At 46.0% G+C, this 14,766-nt stretch overlaps 1 protein-coding gene across 1 annotated transcript in view; it reads right to left on the bottom strand.

Annotated features, from left to right (window-relative positions):
* Positions 1 to 14,766, bottom strand: part of CDH17 (cadherin 17) — a 70,249-nt gene that overhangs the window by 12,201 nt on the left and 43,282 nt on the right. Inside the window, exons 11-14 of the mRNA XM_045805638.2 lie at positions 14,682 to 14,758; positions 12,562 to 12,753; positions 3,638 to 3,882; positions 701 to 831 (exon numbers count right to left, since the gene is read on the bottom strand). Coding sequence (XP_045661594.2) covers positions 701 to 831; positions 3,638 to 3,882; positions 12,562 to 12,753; positions 14,682 to 14,758 — 645 coding nt within the window. The remainder of the gene's footprint in view (positions 1 to 700; positions 832 to 3,637; positions 3,883 to 12,561; positions 12,754 to 14,681; positions 14,759 to 14,766) is intronic.

Below are 14,766 nucleotides of genomic sequence, written 5' to 3'. Positions count from 1 at the left end.
AAAGTCAGAGGGGAATATATAGCACCACGACCGGATTAAATGGGATGCAAAGATTATACAGGATGATTCAAACATCCTTGGCTTGTCTACGTAGTAAGTCTTTCCTTTCAAAAGCTCACCCGATTTCAGCAAAACAGAGATACCCAGGGCCACCCAAACCTAGTGAATCAGAATCTCCAGAGATGAACTCCTTCTATCTTCTCGAACAAGCTCCCAGGTGATTCCGGCACATATGGAAGTTGAGAACACGGCATAAAACATATTCTGTTTCAGTACAGATCAGATTGAGCCGGTGCAATTTAAGGCTGAAGGAGACAGTCACGGCTAGGTCAGCAGGGCAGTGGTTTGGCCCTGCTCTCGGGAGAAACCCACAAGCACTCTGGAGGAAGGGGGGGTAGTTCAGCAGGGACACAGGAAGCTTCCCTGGAGCTGCAGCCCCCCCAGGAAACGCGAGTGCACAGCAGCAGCACCCCGGAGCCTGGCCAGCCTGCAGGTGCACCCCTGCCTGAGAGGCGCCGGTGGACCCCACCTTGCACCAAGCCAGGGAAGGTGTGAGCAGTTCCCTCCACTTCGGTCCCTTTGTCATCCTTCCACTAGAAGATATTCTGACAATGGGACCTGGTGACGTTTCCCGCCCACCTCACCCTCCCCCCATGTCTACTGATGGAGCCCCTAACCACCTGTCGCTTTTCTTTCTCACCTACTTCGGTGGCGACCACTTGCACCCGATACACACTCTCGGCTTCCCTGTCCAGCGGAGCCACAGTAGAGATCTCGCCAGTGACGGGGTTAATTTTAAGCCAGCCTCTCCTGTTGTTGCCCAGGGAATAACTTCATAAGGTGAAAAGAGCGAAAGAAAACCCACATTACTGTGTGTGAAGGGGAGAAGACAGTTAAGACCATTATGCTGTTCTATCAGCCTTGTCCCTGGCATATCACTTACAGCGTATTTAAAGGATCGTTATTTTATATTATTAATGCTTTCCCGGCATACCGTCCATCTTCCAAAGGAGGATTTGCGCATCCTTACAGAGTCGTGGCTATATTTATTTTATTAGAAAAGGTATAGTCACAAACTCCAGAGGAGAAATCAAAGGATTCCAATGAAAACAACGTGGAAGCATCTTTTAAAACTGATGAGCAAATCCCCCCCTCTAAGAAAACTCGAACACCCAGAGGTGGAGATGCTCGGTGAGCAGGTGGCTACTCAGAGGCTGCTGGAGACACGGCAAATTGTTCATTCTACAAACATCTATGGAGTGCTTGGCAAATATCGGGCAGAAGAGCAAGAGCAGAGATTACCAAAAAAAAAAGGGGGAGTGGAGGAGACAGACACAGAAACAGATAGTTCCAATAAAATGTGGCAAATACAACGAGAGGGGCTCTGCGGTGTCCCCGAGAAGCCTTTCTGAAGCAGGAGATGTCAACTAGGGCAAGAAAACGGATGCTTCAGGCAGGAGCAATTGCGTGAGCCAATGCAGAGAGGCCTAGGAACAGCCTGGTTGGGGGGGGGGGGAGTCGAGCATTCCAGCCGTGTTGGGGTACAAATGGGAAGCAGTGGTTGGCAAAAGATGAAGCCAGGGAGGTGGAAAGAGCCAGATCATTGGAAGCAATGGGCAGCGACAGAATGCTGTTAAACAGGAAGGCGATCTAGTCATATTTGTGTTTTCAGTGGAACTCATCAGCAGGTGTGTGAGAGTTGAATCTGAGATAAGACTAGAACCACTGGAAAACCAATTAGTGCAGCCCCTTGGGAAGGGACACAACATCGCCATAAGGATGTCCATGTCTTCAGACCACAGAATACCACCTCCGGAATTGTCCCCAAATAAAATACAATTTAAGTTAGGAAAGAATCATATTCATACATAGATTCAAAATATTTTATACAATAAAAAAATACTGGAAACAACCTACGTGTCCAGAAGCAAGAGAATGATTAAAAAGTCAGGATGTGTTCTTTCATCAAATTAGTGTTTTTTTCCTAATATTAGTATGCTCTATATGCCAAGCACTGTTAGGCTGTGTGTGCGGGTGATGAAGAAATCCTATGTACTTGGGATCTCATTCTGAGTAAGATGGGAACTCTTTGGAGGGTTTTCGGAATAGTCCTATGATCTGATATACTTTAAGGACCACTGGATGCTGATGGATTACGAGTTTGCAGAGCCGCGAGAATAAGAAAGAACTCAGGCCGAAAACCTGGGAGTCATCCTTAATTCTTAATTGACTTACTACTAGTATCAGAACTATTGACTGATTATTCCTCATTCTTGAAACACTCTTTTCATTTGTCTTCTTACAGGACACTCCCCTTCTCTGTCTTCTTCCTCATCTTCCTGATTTCAATTTAATAATATTTACAGTATACCTTTTCCTTGATCCAAGAACTTTTCTTAAATGTTTTTGTTTTCCCCACTCATACACTCAAATTTGTATTCACTTGTCTTTGACTAATGATTTTTATAACATTCTCATGAAGAACGCAGAAGCATTTGTTAAACAATAAATGGTTGTAAATTATCAGCATTTTGTACCCCATTATACTCTGTGACTCTGACGTATACAGTAATACCTACATTAAACCACACAGTTCTTTCCCTCTTACCTTTGTCTTTATGGGACATAGAGAGTAAACAGTAGGTGGGAACTTGACTCCCTGACAAGGAAAAAGGTCTTAGAGGTGATTCCAAGTACCTAAATCAAGCTCACTGGGAGGCGTGACTCCTGTCAAATGTTTTGAGAAATTTAAGGAATTGTCATTTATAACCACATGCAATGGTTTAAGCCAATGGTTTAAGCTGAAGTATTTGTTATGCCACAGATAGTAGTGCTAATGTGATAAAACAGAAGCAAAAGATCCGGGCTCAAATTCTATGTGCTTATTAACTATACAATCTTAAAGAGGTTATAGATATTGATACATACACAAACATATATCTTGGGCAAATCATCGCACAAGTTTAAGACAAATCTGCATAGGTCCTATTGCACTGGGAAAAACGTGATTGAGATTGTTAAGATGGAAAGATCTGCACGTTTTGTTTAATCACCTCAGCCTGAGCACTAGCCTCTCCAGGAGTGGGCTCTGGAATGAGTCTTGTCACCCCAGACCTGTTGTCTGGAGAACCAAGGAACATAGGCACTCTACATCCAGAAGATTCCCTTCACCCTATCAGGTGGGTGAGACTGTCCAGTTGGGCTTTTGCTTCATTCCCCTTGTCTAGAAAAAACTTCCTTCCACTCTAGGAGTTGGGCTGGAACTCTGCCCCAAACCCTGGCTCCCGCGGCGGGTACAGACACAGAGCCTGGCTTTGGGGAGCCGAGTCCCTGGACCCCATCTCCTGAGCTCACCAGCTCTCAGCTGGGATTTGTGGTGAGTGGGCTGGGATGGAAGCTGACACATTTCCCCCTTGCCTGAGCCTGATTTCTCGCGGAGGCCCCCAGGGTACTGATGACCGTTGGAACCAAGGTCAGGTTCACCCTGTGCCCTGGGATACAGCTTCAGATCACTGGCTGCTTTCTTAGGGGAGCGCCCTGAAGTCAGACCCGCTTCTCTATCCCTCCCAGTCCTCCCTCCTCCCCACTGGCCATGGCCCCAGCACAGCGAGGACCGCCCGGCACTGCTCTCCTCTACCTGACATCCAGATTTTCCGGATCCCTGGCAGTCACATTGCCCACTTTAGTGCCCACAGCCACATCTTCACCGACGTTTGCTTGGTATATGCGCTGGGAAAATTCGGGTACTTCATTCACATCTGTCACAATAAGCTTGAACGTGGCAGAAGAGCTGCTGTTGTAATTTACACCATACACCAAAGGCTCAGGATTTTCTGCTTGGAACACAATATCGTGAATGGCTGCTGTTTCAAAATCAAGAGGCTGTTTAGGGAAAAAAAAAAAGAGGAAAAATTAACTTGGCGGATGATTAGCCTCCTTGACAGGTTTATTCCCAACAGTCCTTTAAAAACTTTCGAACAGGGGCGCCTGGGTGGCTCGGTCAGTTAAGCATCCAACTCTTGATTTCAGCTCAGGTCATGATCTCAGGGGTGTGGGATCGAGCCCCACTCTGGGTGTGGAGCCTGCTTAAGATTCTCTCTCTCCCTCTCCCTCTGCCCCTCTCCCTCCCCTCCCTCTTTATAAATAAATAAATAAATAAATACTTTTTTATAGAGCAGCAGTCCCCAATTTGGTGGCAGCAAAAACCCACTTCTCGGGATGATAAGAGCCTAAGTCTTTGCTGAAGGACTCATTAGAGCTTTTAATACGCTATATGCGTTATGACTCTCCTAGAAGAGGAAATCAACACAGCATCCCTTAAATTTGTGTAACCCTGGATCCTTCATTCATTCAGCAGAAACTTACTAATTCTCTCGAGAAAATTCTCAGAAGACAGCTGGGGAAATGCTTATATAGAGACGTCCACGTTGTATAGAGAATGATTTCCCAGGGACCTCAGGATCCAAACCCCAAAATAAAGAACTTACCCACATAAAGGGTAGGAGAGGTTAGCAGAGAAAATTGAAAGATGGAGGATCTGCTCTCGTGACAGACCGTGCTGGACAGAGCCAGGAATCAAGAATCAAGAAACCAACTTGAATGTAATATGAGGAAGATTCTAACAGGGCTACCCAGGATAGAAGGAGAGGGGGGTGGGGGAATGGGATAGACCGGTGATGGGTAGTAAGGAGGGCACGTATTGCATGGTGCACTGGGTGTTATATGCAACTAATGAATCATCGAACTTTACATCGGAAACCGGGGACGTACTGTATGGTGACTAACATAATGTAATAAAAAATCATTAAAAAAAAAAAAGGAGTGGCTTCAAAACACAGTAAATGCCCAACTCTGATAGCTTTCAAGAACAGGCTTAAACAACATGTGACAGGCCAGCATAGAAAGGACTTCCATAGCATTTCAGCAACTGGTTGCATGTGACTTTTAAGCTCTCTCTCAAGGCATTAAGTCCATGATTCTATGAAGGGAAGAGAATCCTAGTCCGAAAGGCCTGCTGAAGAGGAACAGCCCCTGAAGTTGGGCTTCTTATCTGGGATTAAAAGGCTTCTGGGGGGCGCCTGGGTGGCACAGCAGTTAAGCATCTGCCCTCGGCTCGGGGCGTGATCCCGGAGTTCTGGTATGGAGCCCCACGTCAGGCTCTTCCGCTGGGAGCCTGCTTCTTCCTCTCCCACTCCCCCTGCTTGTGTTCCCTCTCTCACTGGCTGTCTCTATCTCTGTCAAATAAATAAATAAATAAATCTTAAAAAAAAAAAAGGCTTCTGGGAATCTGTGAAGCCCTAGAAACCAAAATCTAAATATTTATATTATGCACAGATGTGATTTTTTCCTAGGGAGAGTATACAGTCACAGTCTCAGTGGTACCCGGGACCTCAAAAACAAAGGAACCAAAGTGAAGCCCAAAAAGCACATTATAGATTAGGGACACTACACTATTTGACTCACTCTCCCAGGCCCGTAAGAGCCAGGACCGCTTGGTGGGCTATCAGTCTTTTAACTTTAGTTTATATCAGTTTCTCATTGGTTGAACAGAAAAGATAATATCCATTCAAGAAGAGAAAAGCTCATGATTGCATTAGCTTGGCCTGCCCTTCCCTAACATCTGAAGAAGTTCTCCACCTCAGGCCATAGTTGGCTCAATGCTGTCCTCTCTACACCCAATCCCCATCTGCTAGCCCCAAATGGACAAGCTCCATGTCCTCTAAAATCTCAGTACCTAACTCAGGACTCTAATTGCTTGGTTATCTATTTTAGATCCTTACTGAGCATAAGCTCTCTGTGTTATACTCATCTTGGCTTCTCCTCTCTTCCTTGGCACATAGTTTCCATCACGTATCAGTCAAGAAACAGGACAGAAAGGGACTCGTTCTTCTTGGGCCCTTGAGGGCTCCAGTGGAAAAGAGATTCTGGAGAAAATTCCCACTCTCCAGAAACCCCTCTCCTCCACACACACACAACATCACAACCCATTGCTAGTTCAATAGAAAGTACGATAGAAATGTTGTTCATATGGAAGAGAAAGAATTATGTATGAAGACTCAAGGCCATTTGAAATGGAAAACAAGAAGCAACAGACAAGATATACTATAAAGGATATAAAATTTTGTAAGCCAGACGAGATGTAAAAAAGAGGTGGTTCACAGAGATAAGCACCCACTGTCTGCAGGTCATGGCCCCATGATGACCTTTTGATCACCACCAAGTGGTCAGATAGGTCTCCCTACATGGGGGCGGAATGCAAGCTGGGGCTTCTGACCCCCAGACACCCACTCTTCATCCCAGGGGATGAAGGCAGGAGCATTAAACCTAGAAAGCCTGGTATTTGGGACAGAAAGGCAGCAGCCCCCAGAGCAAGCCCGCACTGTGGACAAAGGATGCGCTCTCTGCTCCTTGCTGGTGTAGCCCAGCCCAAGCTCAGGCAGGCAGCTCCACTCTCTGTGCACTCAGCCAGAGGAGGCGCATCCCAGCCTCACACCAAACAGATCCTCGGTGGCTTCCCTGGCTTTCCCAGCCCATCACTGCGGCCCCCAGAGGTGGAGGATAAAGAAATGAGACATTATGTCTGCAAATGGGAAGCAGCCTGTGTTATCGAGATAGAATGCGTGAGGCTGAGAGTAGAAATCGATGACAGAGAAGACTGTGCGCCCCGCAAAGGAGCTGGAACTTCATCCTTGAGAGCAGAGGGAGGCATGAGACACAAGACTGACGAGGTCAGAGTTGCATTTTAGGAAAATAACTCTGGAAGCAGCCATGTGAGGGTACCCACCCCCGACAGGGAGACTCGTTAGGAGAGGGAGTCAGGGCTCCTTAAATGCACACCGAGTGGAAGAACAAATGAGAAAGGAGCAGCCTGCCATTGATCACAGTGCTTAACTTTCACACCAGGAAAAACACCGAGCCGGGTCTTCCAGGGAAAAAATCAGAAATGAAAGACGCTAAATTAGCAAATGATCATCCGCAGAACTTAGTCAAGGACAGGCCTTGTCAAACCCTGTGTATCTTCGTTCATAACGTGGATGTGCCTGCAAAGCCAAGTCAAGAGACCTAGCGTGGCCTCTTGGGATGGTCGCGGGTCCTGTCTGAAGAGACGTAGTCATCAAATAAGCTGAAAAAACATGCTCGGGCCACAATTCCTCATCACGCAGCTGCTGGAAAGGTCAAACTCAGTGATTTGGATTCAACCTGGAGTCAGAGACAGAAGAGCTGAGGGAGAGGAGTGGAGACTGGGGACACATAACGCTGTCACCCATGATCGGCGACAAGAAAAAAGGGTGTGTGTTACTTTTCCACGTGACACTTGACCTAGTTAAAAATAGGTCCAGGCCTGAGAATTCAAAAAGACCAGCTGTGATAGAGAAGGGACAACATTTGCATTTAAAGAAATTAAAGCTGAAACAAAACCCCGAATTTCAGGAAGGGGATCGCAGGGGAATTATTGATAAGCCAGGCAGGACTCAGAGGCATAGATCTGCAGCTCCTGATGCCCGCTTGGCCCCAAGACCACCATGAGTACCGCACTCCGCCGCACGGCCGGCCGGAGCTTTGGGCGGCGGTAAATACTGAGCTTGTCTCAGCCTCAGCATCACGTTGGTGTGGGAAATAATAGAAAATATATGTATTGTTCTCTGCCCCTGGTTCCTGACACGGAGTCCCTAAATCCCTTGGAATTTCCCGGGTGAGAGGAGTACCTTTTGTTCTCATGAAGCCATTCTTGATGGGCTCCTGGGTTGCTTCAGCACGGAGGCTGCTCACCAGAAAGATCAAGCGCTTCTGGCCCCACCCCAGCCTCTCAGGAAAGAGAGACAAAGCTAGAGATTGAGTTCATGATCAACCCTGTCTATATGGTGAAGCCTCCATAAAAATCCCACAAGTTCAGAGAGCTCCCAGGTTGGTGAACATATCCCATGTTCTGGGAAAGTGGGGCACCTCAACTCAAAGGGGCAAAAGCTCCTGCCCTGGGGACACTTCCAGACCTTGCCCTACGGATCTTTCCATCTGGCTGTCCCCCTATGTCCTTTATCATATCCATGATACAATAAACTAGTCAATGTGCGTGTTTCTCTGAGTTCCGTGAGCGGTTTTAGCAAGTAGTGGGGCCTAAGGAGGGAGTCACAGAGCCAGCCTATAGCCAGTTGTTCCAAAGTACACGTGACAACCTGTGATTTGCAATTGGCTTCCGAAGAAGGGGCAGTCTTGTGGGACTGAGCCCCTCACCTGTGGAGTCCGCACGATCTCCAGGTAGGTAGTGCCAGAATTTAGTTAAATCGTAGGCCTTCAGGCTGGTGGCAAAGGATTGTTTGGTGTGGAAAACGCACACATGTAGTGGCAGAAGTGAAGTCCGGTGGTAGTAGGAGAGCGAAGGAGAAAAACAGGGGGTTTCTCCTCTTCTCCGAGCGCATATTAAAATGACTGATCTGCGGGCCCTCCCCTGGAGAGGCTGAGTCAGCAGTCCCTGGTTCACACCACTGGACCCTTGGGTTGGGCAGGTTTGGCCCCTTCAGCAAGAGGGGAAAGCATATCAGCTCACAGACAGAATCCTGGCTTCCACCCTAGCTCGAATTAATCAGAATTAAAATAATGCTGGACATCTATCAAGTTTACTGTGTGCCAGGTACTGTGCTAAAAGCTATGTATGTATTTTCATGTTTAATCTTCCAACATCCTTATCAAGAAGGTGTCACTATTTTACCTATTTTTACAGATGAGAGAACTAAGGCTTTGAGAGCTGACCCCATGTGGTCAAGATCACAGGGCTAGTAGGTGCCAACACCAGGCCTCAACAGAAACCATTTTTCTAGAGGAGCCAGAGGCCTGGGGTCAAGTTCCCAGCCCTACCATTGCTGGGGGACCTGAACCCCATCTGTACAGTGGAGCTTAGTTCTGCCTTGGCTGGAGTCAGGGTGGGACCCTAAAGAGGAGGGATGCAGACGTGCTCCGCGAAGTGGAGCTGCCTGCCGTGGGCAATATGGCTTCCTCAGCGAATTCTGCCTGCGATTAGCACCTTTATAATTCAGGTGAACATTGCTGATAGAAAGGTGACTAAGAAACCTAGTTTCTGGATACAACACCAAAAGCACAGGCTGTAAAAGCAAAAATACACCAGCGGGACCACATCGAACTGAAAAGCTTCTGCAGAGCAAGGGAAATGAGCAGCAGCATGAGAAGGCAAGCAACAGAATGGGAGAAATTATTTTACAAACCATTTATCTGATGAGAGGTGATTTGCATCAGATAAGAGGTGATATGCACTGCAATTCACTAGTATAAAAAACCAAAATAACCTGATTTTTGCCTAGAAATAACTAGGCAAAGGACTTAAAAGACGTTTCTCCAAACAAGACACACACCTAGCCAACAGGTATATTAAAGATGTTCAGCATCACTACTCATCAAGGAAATGCCAATCAAAACCACACCTGTTAGGATGGCCATGATCGCATTTAAGAAAAGAAACAAGTGCTGGCAAGGACGTGGAGAAATTGGAATCTTCCTGCACTGTTGGTGGGAATGTGAAATGGTACAGCTGCTGTGGAAAACAGCCTGGAGGTTCCTCAAAAACTGCAAACTAGAACAACAGTATCATCCAGCAATCCGAACCTGGATACTTACCTCAAAGAACCGAAAACAGAATATTGGCACTCCCATGATCACGCAGCCTTATTCCCAACAGCCAAGAGGCGGACACAACCAAAAGGCCAGCTGACAAATGAATGCACAGGGAAAATGTGGCATATACACACAGTTACACAGCCTTTTAAAAGGGAAGAAAATCCTGCCATGTGCTACAGCATGGAAGAAACTTGAGGACATTAAGCTAAGTGAAATAAGCCAGCCACAGGACGAATGTTTGATTTCACTTCTTTGAGCTACCTGGAAAAGTCAGACTTACAGGAATGAAAAGCAGAATGCTGATCACAGGAGCTGGAGGGTGGGGGGAAGGGGGAGCTGCTGTTCAAGGAACGTAGAGTTTCGTTCATGCAAGCGGGAAGAGATCTAGAACGCTCTACAACAGTGTGCATCTAGGGAAGGTACACTACAAAGGTAAGAGGATAAATTTCATGTGATGTGGTTTTTTCCAAAACTAGTTTTAAACATTAAAAAATGATGAACATGATGGTTCAAAAGCAATGGTAGTCCCCTAGCAGCTTAATGGGCAGGGAATTAGAAGCCTAAGTCATACACAGGTAACCACATTATAGAGTCTAATTTATTTAAAACATGAAAAACAGTATAAATACATGCACCTGTCACAGTGAATACAGACATCCTAAGGGCAGCTGGTTAACATCTGGTGTATCCTAACCAAGAATCCACACCTTAGGGTCAGTTGCTGCTTAGCGTCGAAGAGACCTGAATCAGAGGTACACACTCCGGAGACAGCTCCTGCAGGCCTTGAGCTCCAACCCGCTCAAGCAGTGCTAGAAGGTTTGATAATTGGCAGTGATCTTACAAAGAGAGGAAGGTGGCGATGTTCGTGGTATCCAAGACATGTGGTTTGGCTTAAAATATACTATCATCTCTCAGTCATCACATGAACGAGAGTGGGAGCGTCTGGCCAGTCCAGCAGCCTATACCCTTCAGAGTTCTAGAATCCCAGTTCAGTTCTGTTTCTGTCTAAGATCCCCTTTCTTTGGACAGTCAAACAATCCTCTCACTAGAATACTGTTATCCCAGTGCCCGAAGGACAGAGAGCTAGGACTTCCCAGGCCTAAAGCACAAGTTGGATGACGGTTTTTGTGCCTGTCTGCTAATAACTGTATATAGGACAGAATTCAATTATTTATTCAACCAACAAATATTTATCAAACTCTACTCTATGCCAGGCAGCATTCCAGACACTAGGAATACAAGCACAAAGCAATAAGGACACGACAAGGATTTTGGTCAGGAGCCCGCTCAATTGTAACATGCCTCCTCGTGTCAAAGTTGTGTGGAAGGCTACTCACAGCTCGCACCCACCACTAATCATTCGGGGTCACCAACATCTCCCTACAGGTGCCCATTAGCCACAAATGGTCAAATTAACTTAAGTTGGCTCACAGCAAGCCACCATGAGAAAGTGTTGACATGTGGGAATCATTCATACTGAGATGGGCAGCTCTCTACCTTCTCTTAGATGGCTAGAGAGCTCTGGTCCTGGGAGAAACTGGGAGCTATCTGCCCCCTCCTGCTAGGAAGGGATCCCCCGTGCTGCCTGGACCACCCACTGCCAGCTCTGAAAACGACCCTTTCCTTTATCTGATCCTTCTGCAATTCTTCTTCTCCACGTAGACAGCCATGAACAGGGCAGGGAGAGTCATCCTCGCTCCTTTTCCAAATGCAGACTGACACAGGATGCTAATGGTTTCAGTTGGTCCTCACGCAAACCTCGCTGCTGGAGCCCCGTGAGGCCCTTTGTTGGAGGTGAAGTGTATGGTAAAACTAGGATCAGAATCCCGACACTCTGCTCCCGGGCTCGCTTTAGCACTAGCACTTTTCTCCCCATGCTTCTATTCATTTTCTGTGAAACTATTCTACTTTGTCTTCCTCTTCAGCTTTCCTTGATTCTGGTCCAAAACTTTCCTCCTGAGCCTTTTTTTGCAGCCTCTAGTACACACACTATAAACCTTCAACAGCCAGCCATGCTTACAGACTCACTATTGCTGTAACTCTGACCCCTTATAATTTCAAATATATCAGATGGCATTGAGTAATGCTTCCTATTGAGTCATCTGGTAAACCATTTACATGCTCTGAAGCATCGATGAGGCAGCCACAGAGAAAAAGGTCAAGATTTAGGCGTACAGTGGGGGGTGGGAGTGGGTTGAGGGAAGGATAGAAAGATCCTGCACAAAGAAGCAGGTACTATAGTAATCATGACTTTGGCTCTAGACGTCTTAGTCCTTACAGAAGATAAGATAAAGTAGAGCCAATGAACTTAGCAATATCATAAAAGATGAAAGCAAGGGGTTGGCAGGAAGGATAGGATGAAAGGATAAACTTGTCTATTAAAACTTGAAAGGAGATCTACCAATTTCCAGTCATTGTTAAAGAAGAATCTATGGTTGACACATTAGAATAGAGGGTCTACAGCCTTAAGGGTCCGCAGGTCTCATCCAGTCTAATACCCCACATTTGCAAAAGGAAAGGTAAAGCCCTGAGCAAAACCTACCCACTCCCAAGACTTAACAAATAAACATAGAACACCAAGCTGAATTTGAACTTCATGTAAACAACAAACAGTTCTTTTAGTAGAAGTATGTCCCAAATATTGCATGGGACACACTTATTCTAAAAAATTGTTTATCCTATATTTTATATATCTTATATGGCAAACCCACCTCCCTCCACAAAAGTCACTTGCTCAGTTAGCAACAGACCCAGAACTAGAATCTTGGCCTTCTGTCTTTCAGGAGGTCGAGAATGAATGAGTGCTCTAGGAGTCCCTCACCACAGAGGTCACTGCGAGGTCACTGCTAATCCACTGCTCTGCTTACCGATCTTGCACCATCATAAGAAACTTCATTTATAAAAAGAAAAAAATCCATTAAAGGGGCTCTTTACCTTTTTAATTATGACATATCCAGCATTGGTTTGGGGATCTGTGTCAACCCCCAGTCGTCCATCACTGTCTCCCTGTGTAATACGATACAGGATTTTAGAACTCCCCGTGAAGGGCTCATCACCATCGGTGGCCTGGATGGTTAAGATGGTGGACCCCACGACTGTGTCTTCAGTAACGGTCAGGTTTCCATACTAAGAAAAAAACAGGGAAGGAAATGAGAATGTCCATTGTCATCAAGCATAATTGCCAAAGGGCAAATTTGTCTCTTTGGATTCACCGCGAACACAAGTCATAGTCTGGATCAATACTCACCAAGCGTGCTTTCCTAGTGAGAACTACGTAGCGTTGATTTTGACATCAGTCATCCTTGTAGACTGATATCCATTGCACCCAGAACCATGTCTCGGGGAGCTACTGGGAGGGTTCTAAAACAGATCCCCCTTCTCACGTCCAATGCGTTTATTAACTGCAATTATGATACTAGCGATGATAGAAACAAAGAGCTACTGTGCATCGAGAGCCTAAATTGTGGCAGGCACTTTACATATATTATTTTAGTTAATCTGTAATCCATCAAGGAAGGGAGGTAAGAGGCTGAACTTTGGAGTCAAACAGCCTGGGGCTGAATCCTCGGCCTGCCACTTAGTAGCCGGGTGACCTGAAGGAAGTCCCGTCATTTCCTCAAGTCTCAGTTTCATCGTCTGTCTAACGGAAATGATAGCAATGCAACCTACCTCGGGTTTGCTGTGCGGATTGAGAGAGATAAAGCACTTGCCCCCTCATGCCTGGCGCCTGATAAGGATTCAGGAAAGATAAGCAAAAAAGCACCTTATCGAGTAGCTACAGCGTCATCTCCATTTGGCAGAAAAGCAAAGGATTGGAGAGGTAAAGCCCACCCAGGCGCTCACAGCTAGGAAGTCCTAGAATTGGGACTTAGGCCCCTGCTCGTCCAACTCCAAAGCCTGTGTTCTTGCTCACTGTCCAGGACCGTCTCCCACCCCTCCACTGAAAATCCCCCACATCGTCTCTGTCGGTATCATGATCTTAAAGACGGTAACAGGCAGGGTCCCCAGGAGGCCCGGGGCAAGGACAGATGCCCACTCGCTCTCTCCAGGGCTCAGTTTGCATTTCCAACTCCCAAAGCAGGGTGTTCTTATCCTCAACATAAAACCACCATGTGGATGGAACACAAGCAAACCACAACCAAGGAAGGGCTCGTGGACACTGAGAAGGAATGGGCTCTTTATCTCATGCCTGCGGGGCCCCAGCACCTGCTACCCCTTATGTTCAGTCACACCTCTTGCTGCCCCAAGTCCTCTCATAAATCAGTTCCCTTCCTTTGTCACAGCCTTGTCCCTACTTTGATTTACAATCGTCATCACCACAGGGCTCTGGGCTGTCCCATAAGTAACTTCAAACATGACAGTCACAATCTAGTCAAATGCGCTTCTCTCTGCTCCAGGATAAATACAGACCTCCCTTTTAGGGGAAGCAGTGGTAAAGCCACCCCCAAATTTAAAGCCCACATCAAAGTCAATGAACATTTATCTTGACGTTTTCTCAACTGATCTTTTTTCTCCTGCTCTTTCTGCCCAATTTTCCTAATTCTTGCAAATGTCTTAAGCACATTCTTCTTTGGCTTAACCGAGAGGTCCATTTTTCCTCTCCTTTCCCTTACCCAGTTATTGCAAAAGGAATTTAAATCACCAGTATTCCAGATATTAGGTTTTTGACTAAAAATGCTTTTTTTTTGAGACCTAGTGGTAATCCATTCACTGTCACAAAATATATAAGGATGAAATGCAAATAGCCATTCAACTCCTTTCAATTTGAGAAAGTTTGCCAGGGCAGCTTTTAAGCAAACCCTTGGAAGAAATAAGCCATTGGTAGAAGTTTATAAACAGATGTTCCCAGATACTCTAACAGTGGATGCTGTTGTTCCCTGAAGATTTCCACTGCAGATGGGGTCTGGGTTTGTTACCAGTGTACTGACTATAAAGCTACCTTTAAAGTCTGGAATTCTTCCTAACTATTCATTGTGTCTTTATCCCAGAAGTAAGGGTCAAGTAATATGAACAAAGTAAAGAAAAAACAACAGATGAAAATGAAAACTACTCACATCTGATTTTTCAAAGATGGGGATCTGGTCATTGATATCAATAACATGGATCTGCACATGACAGAGGGTTTTGAAATCTGAAAAT

This window comes from Ursus americanus, chromosome 9, assembly GCF_024610735.1.
Source record: "Ursus americanus isolate L20-20 chromosome 9, mUrsAme1.1.p, whole genome shotgun sequence".
Taxonomy (NCBI): domain Eukaryota; kingdom Metazoa; phylum Chordata; class Mammalia; order Carnivora; family Ursidae; genus Ursus; species Ursus americanus.
Note: the sequence above shows the minus strand (reverse complement) of the source record. Positions and strands in the feature narration are given on the sequence as shown.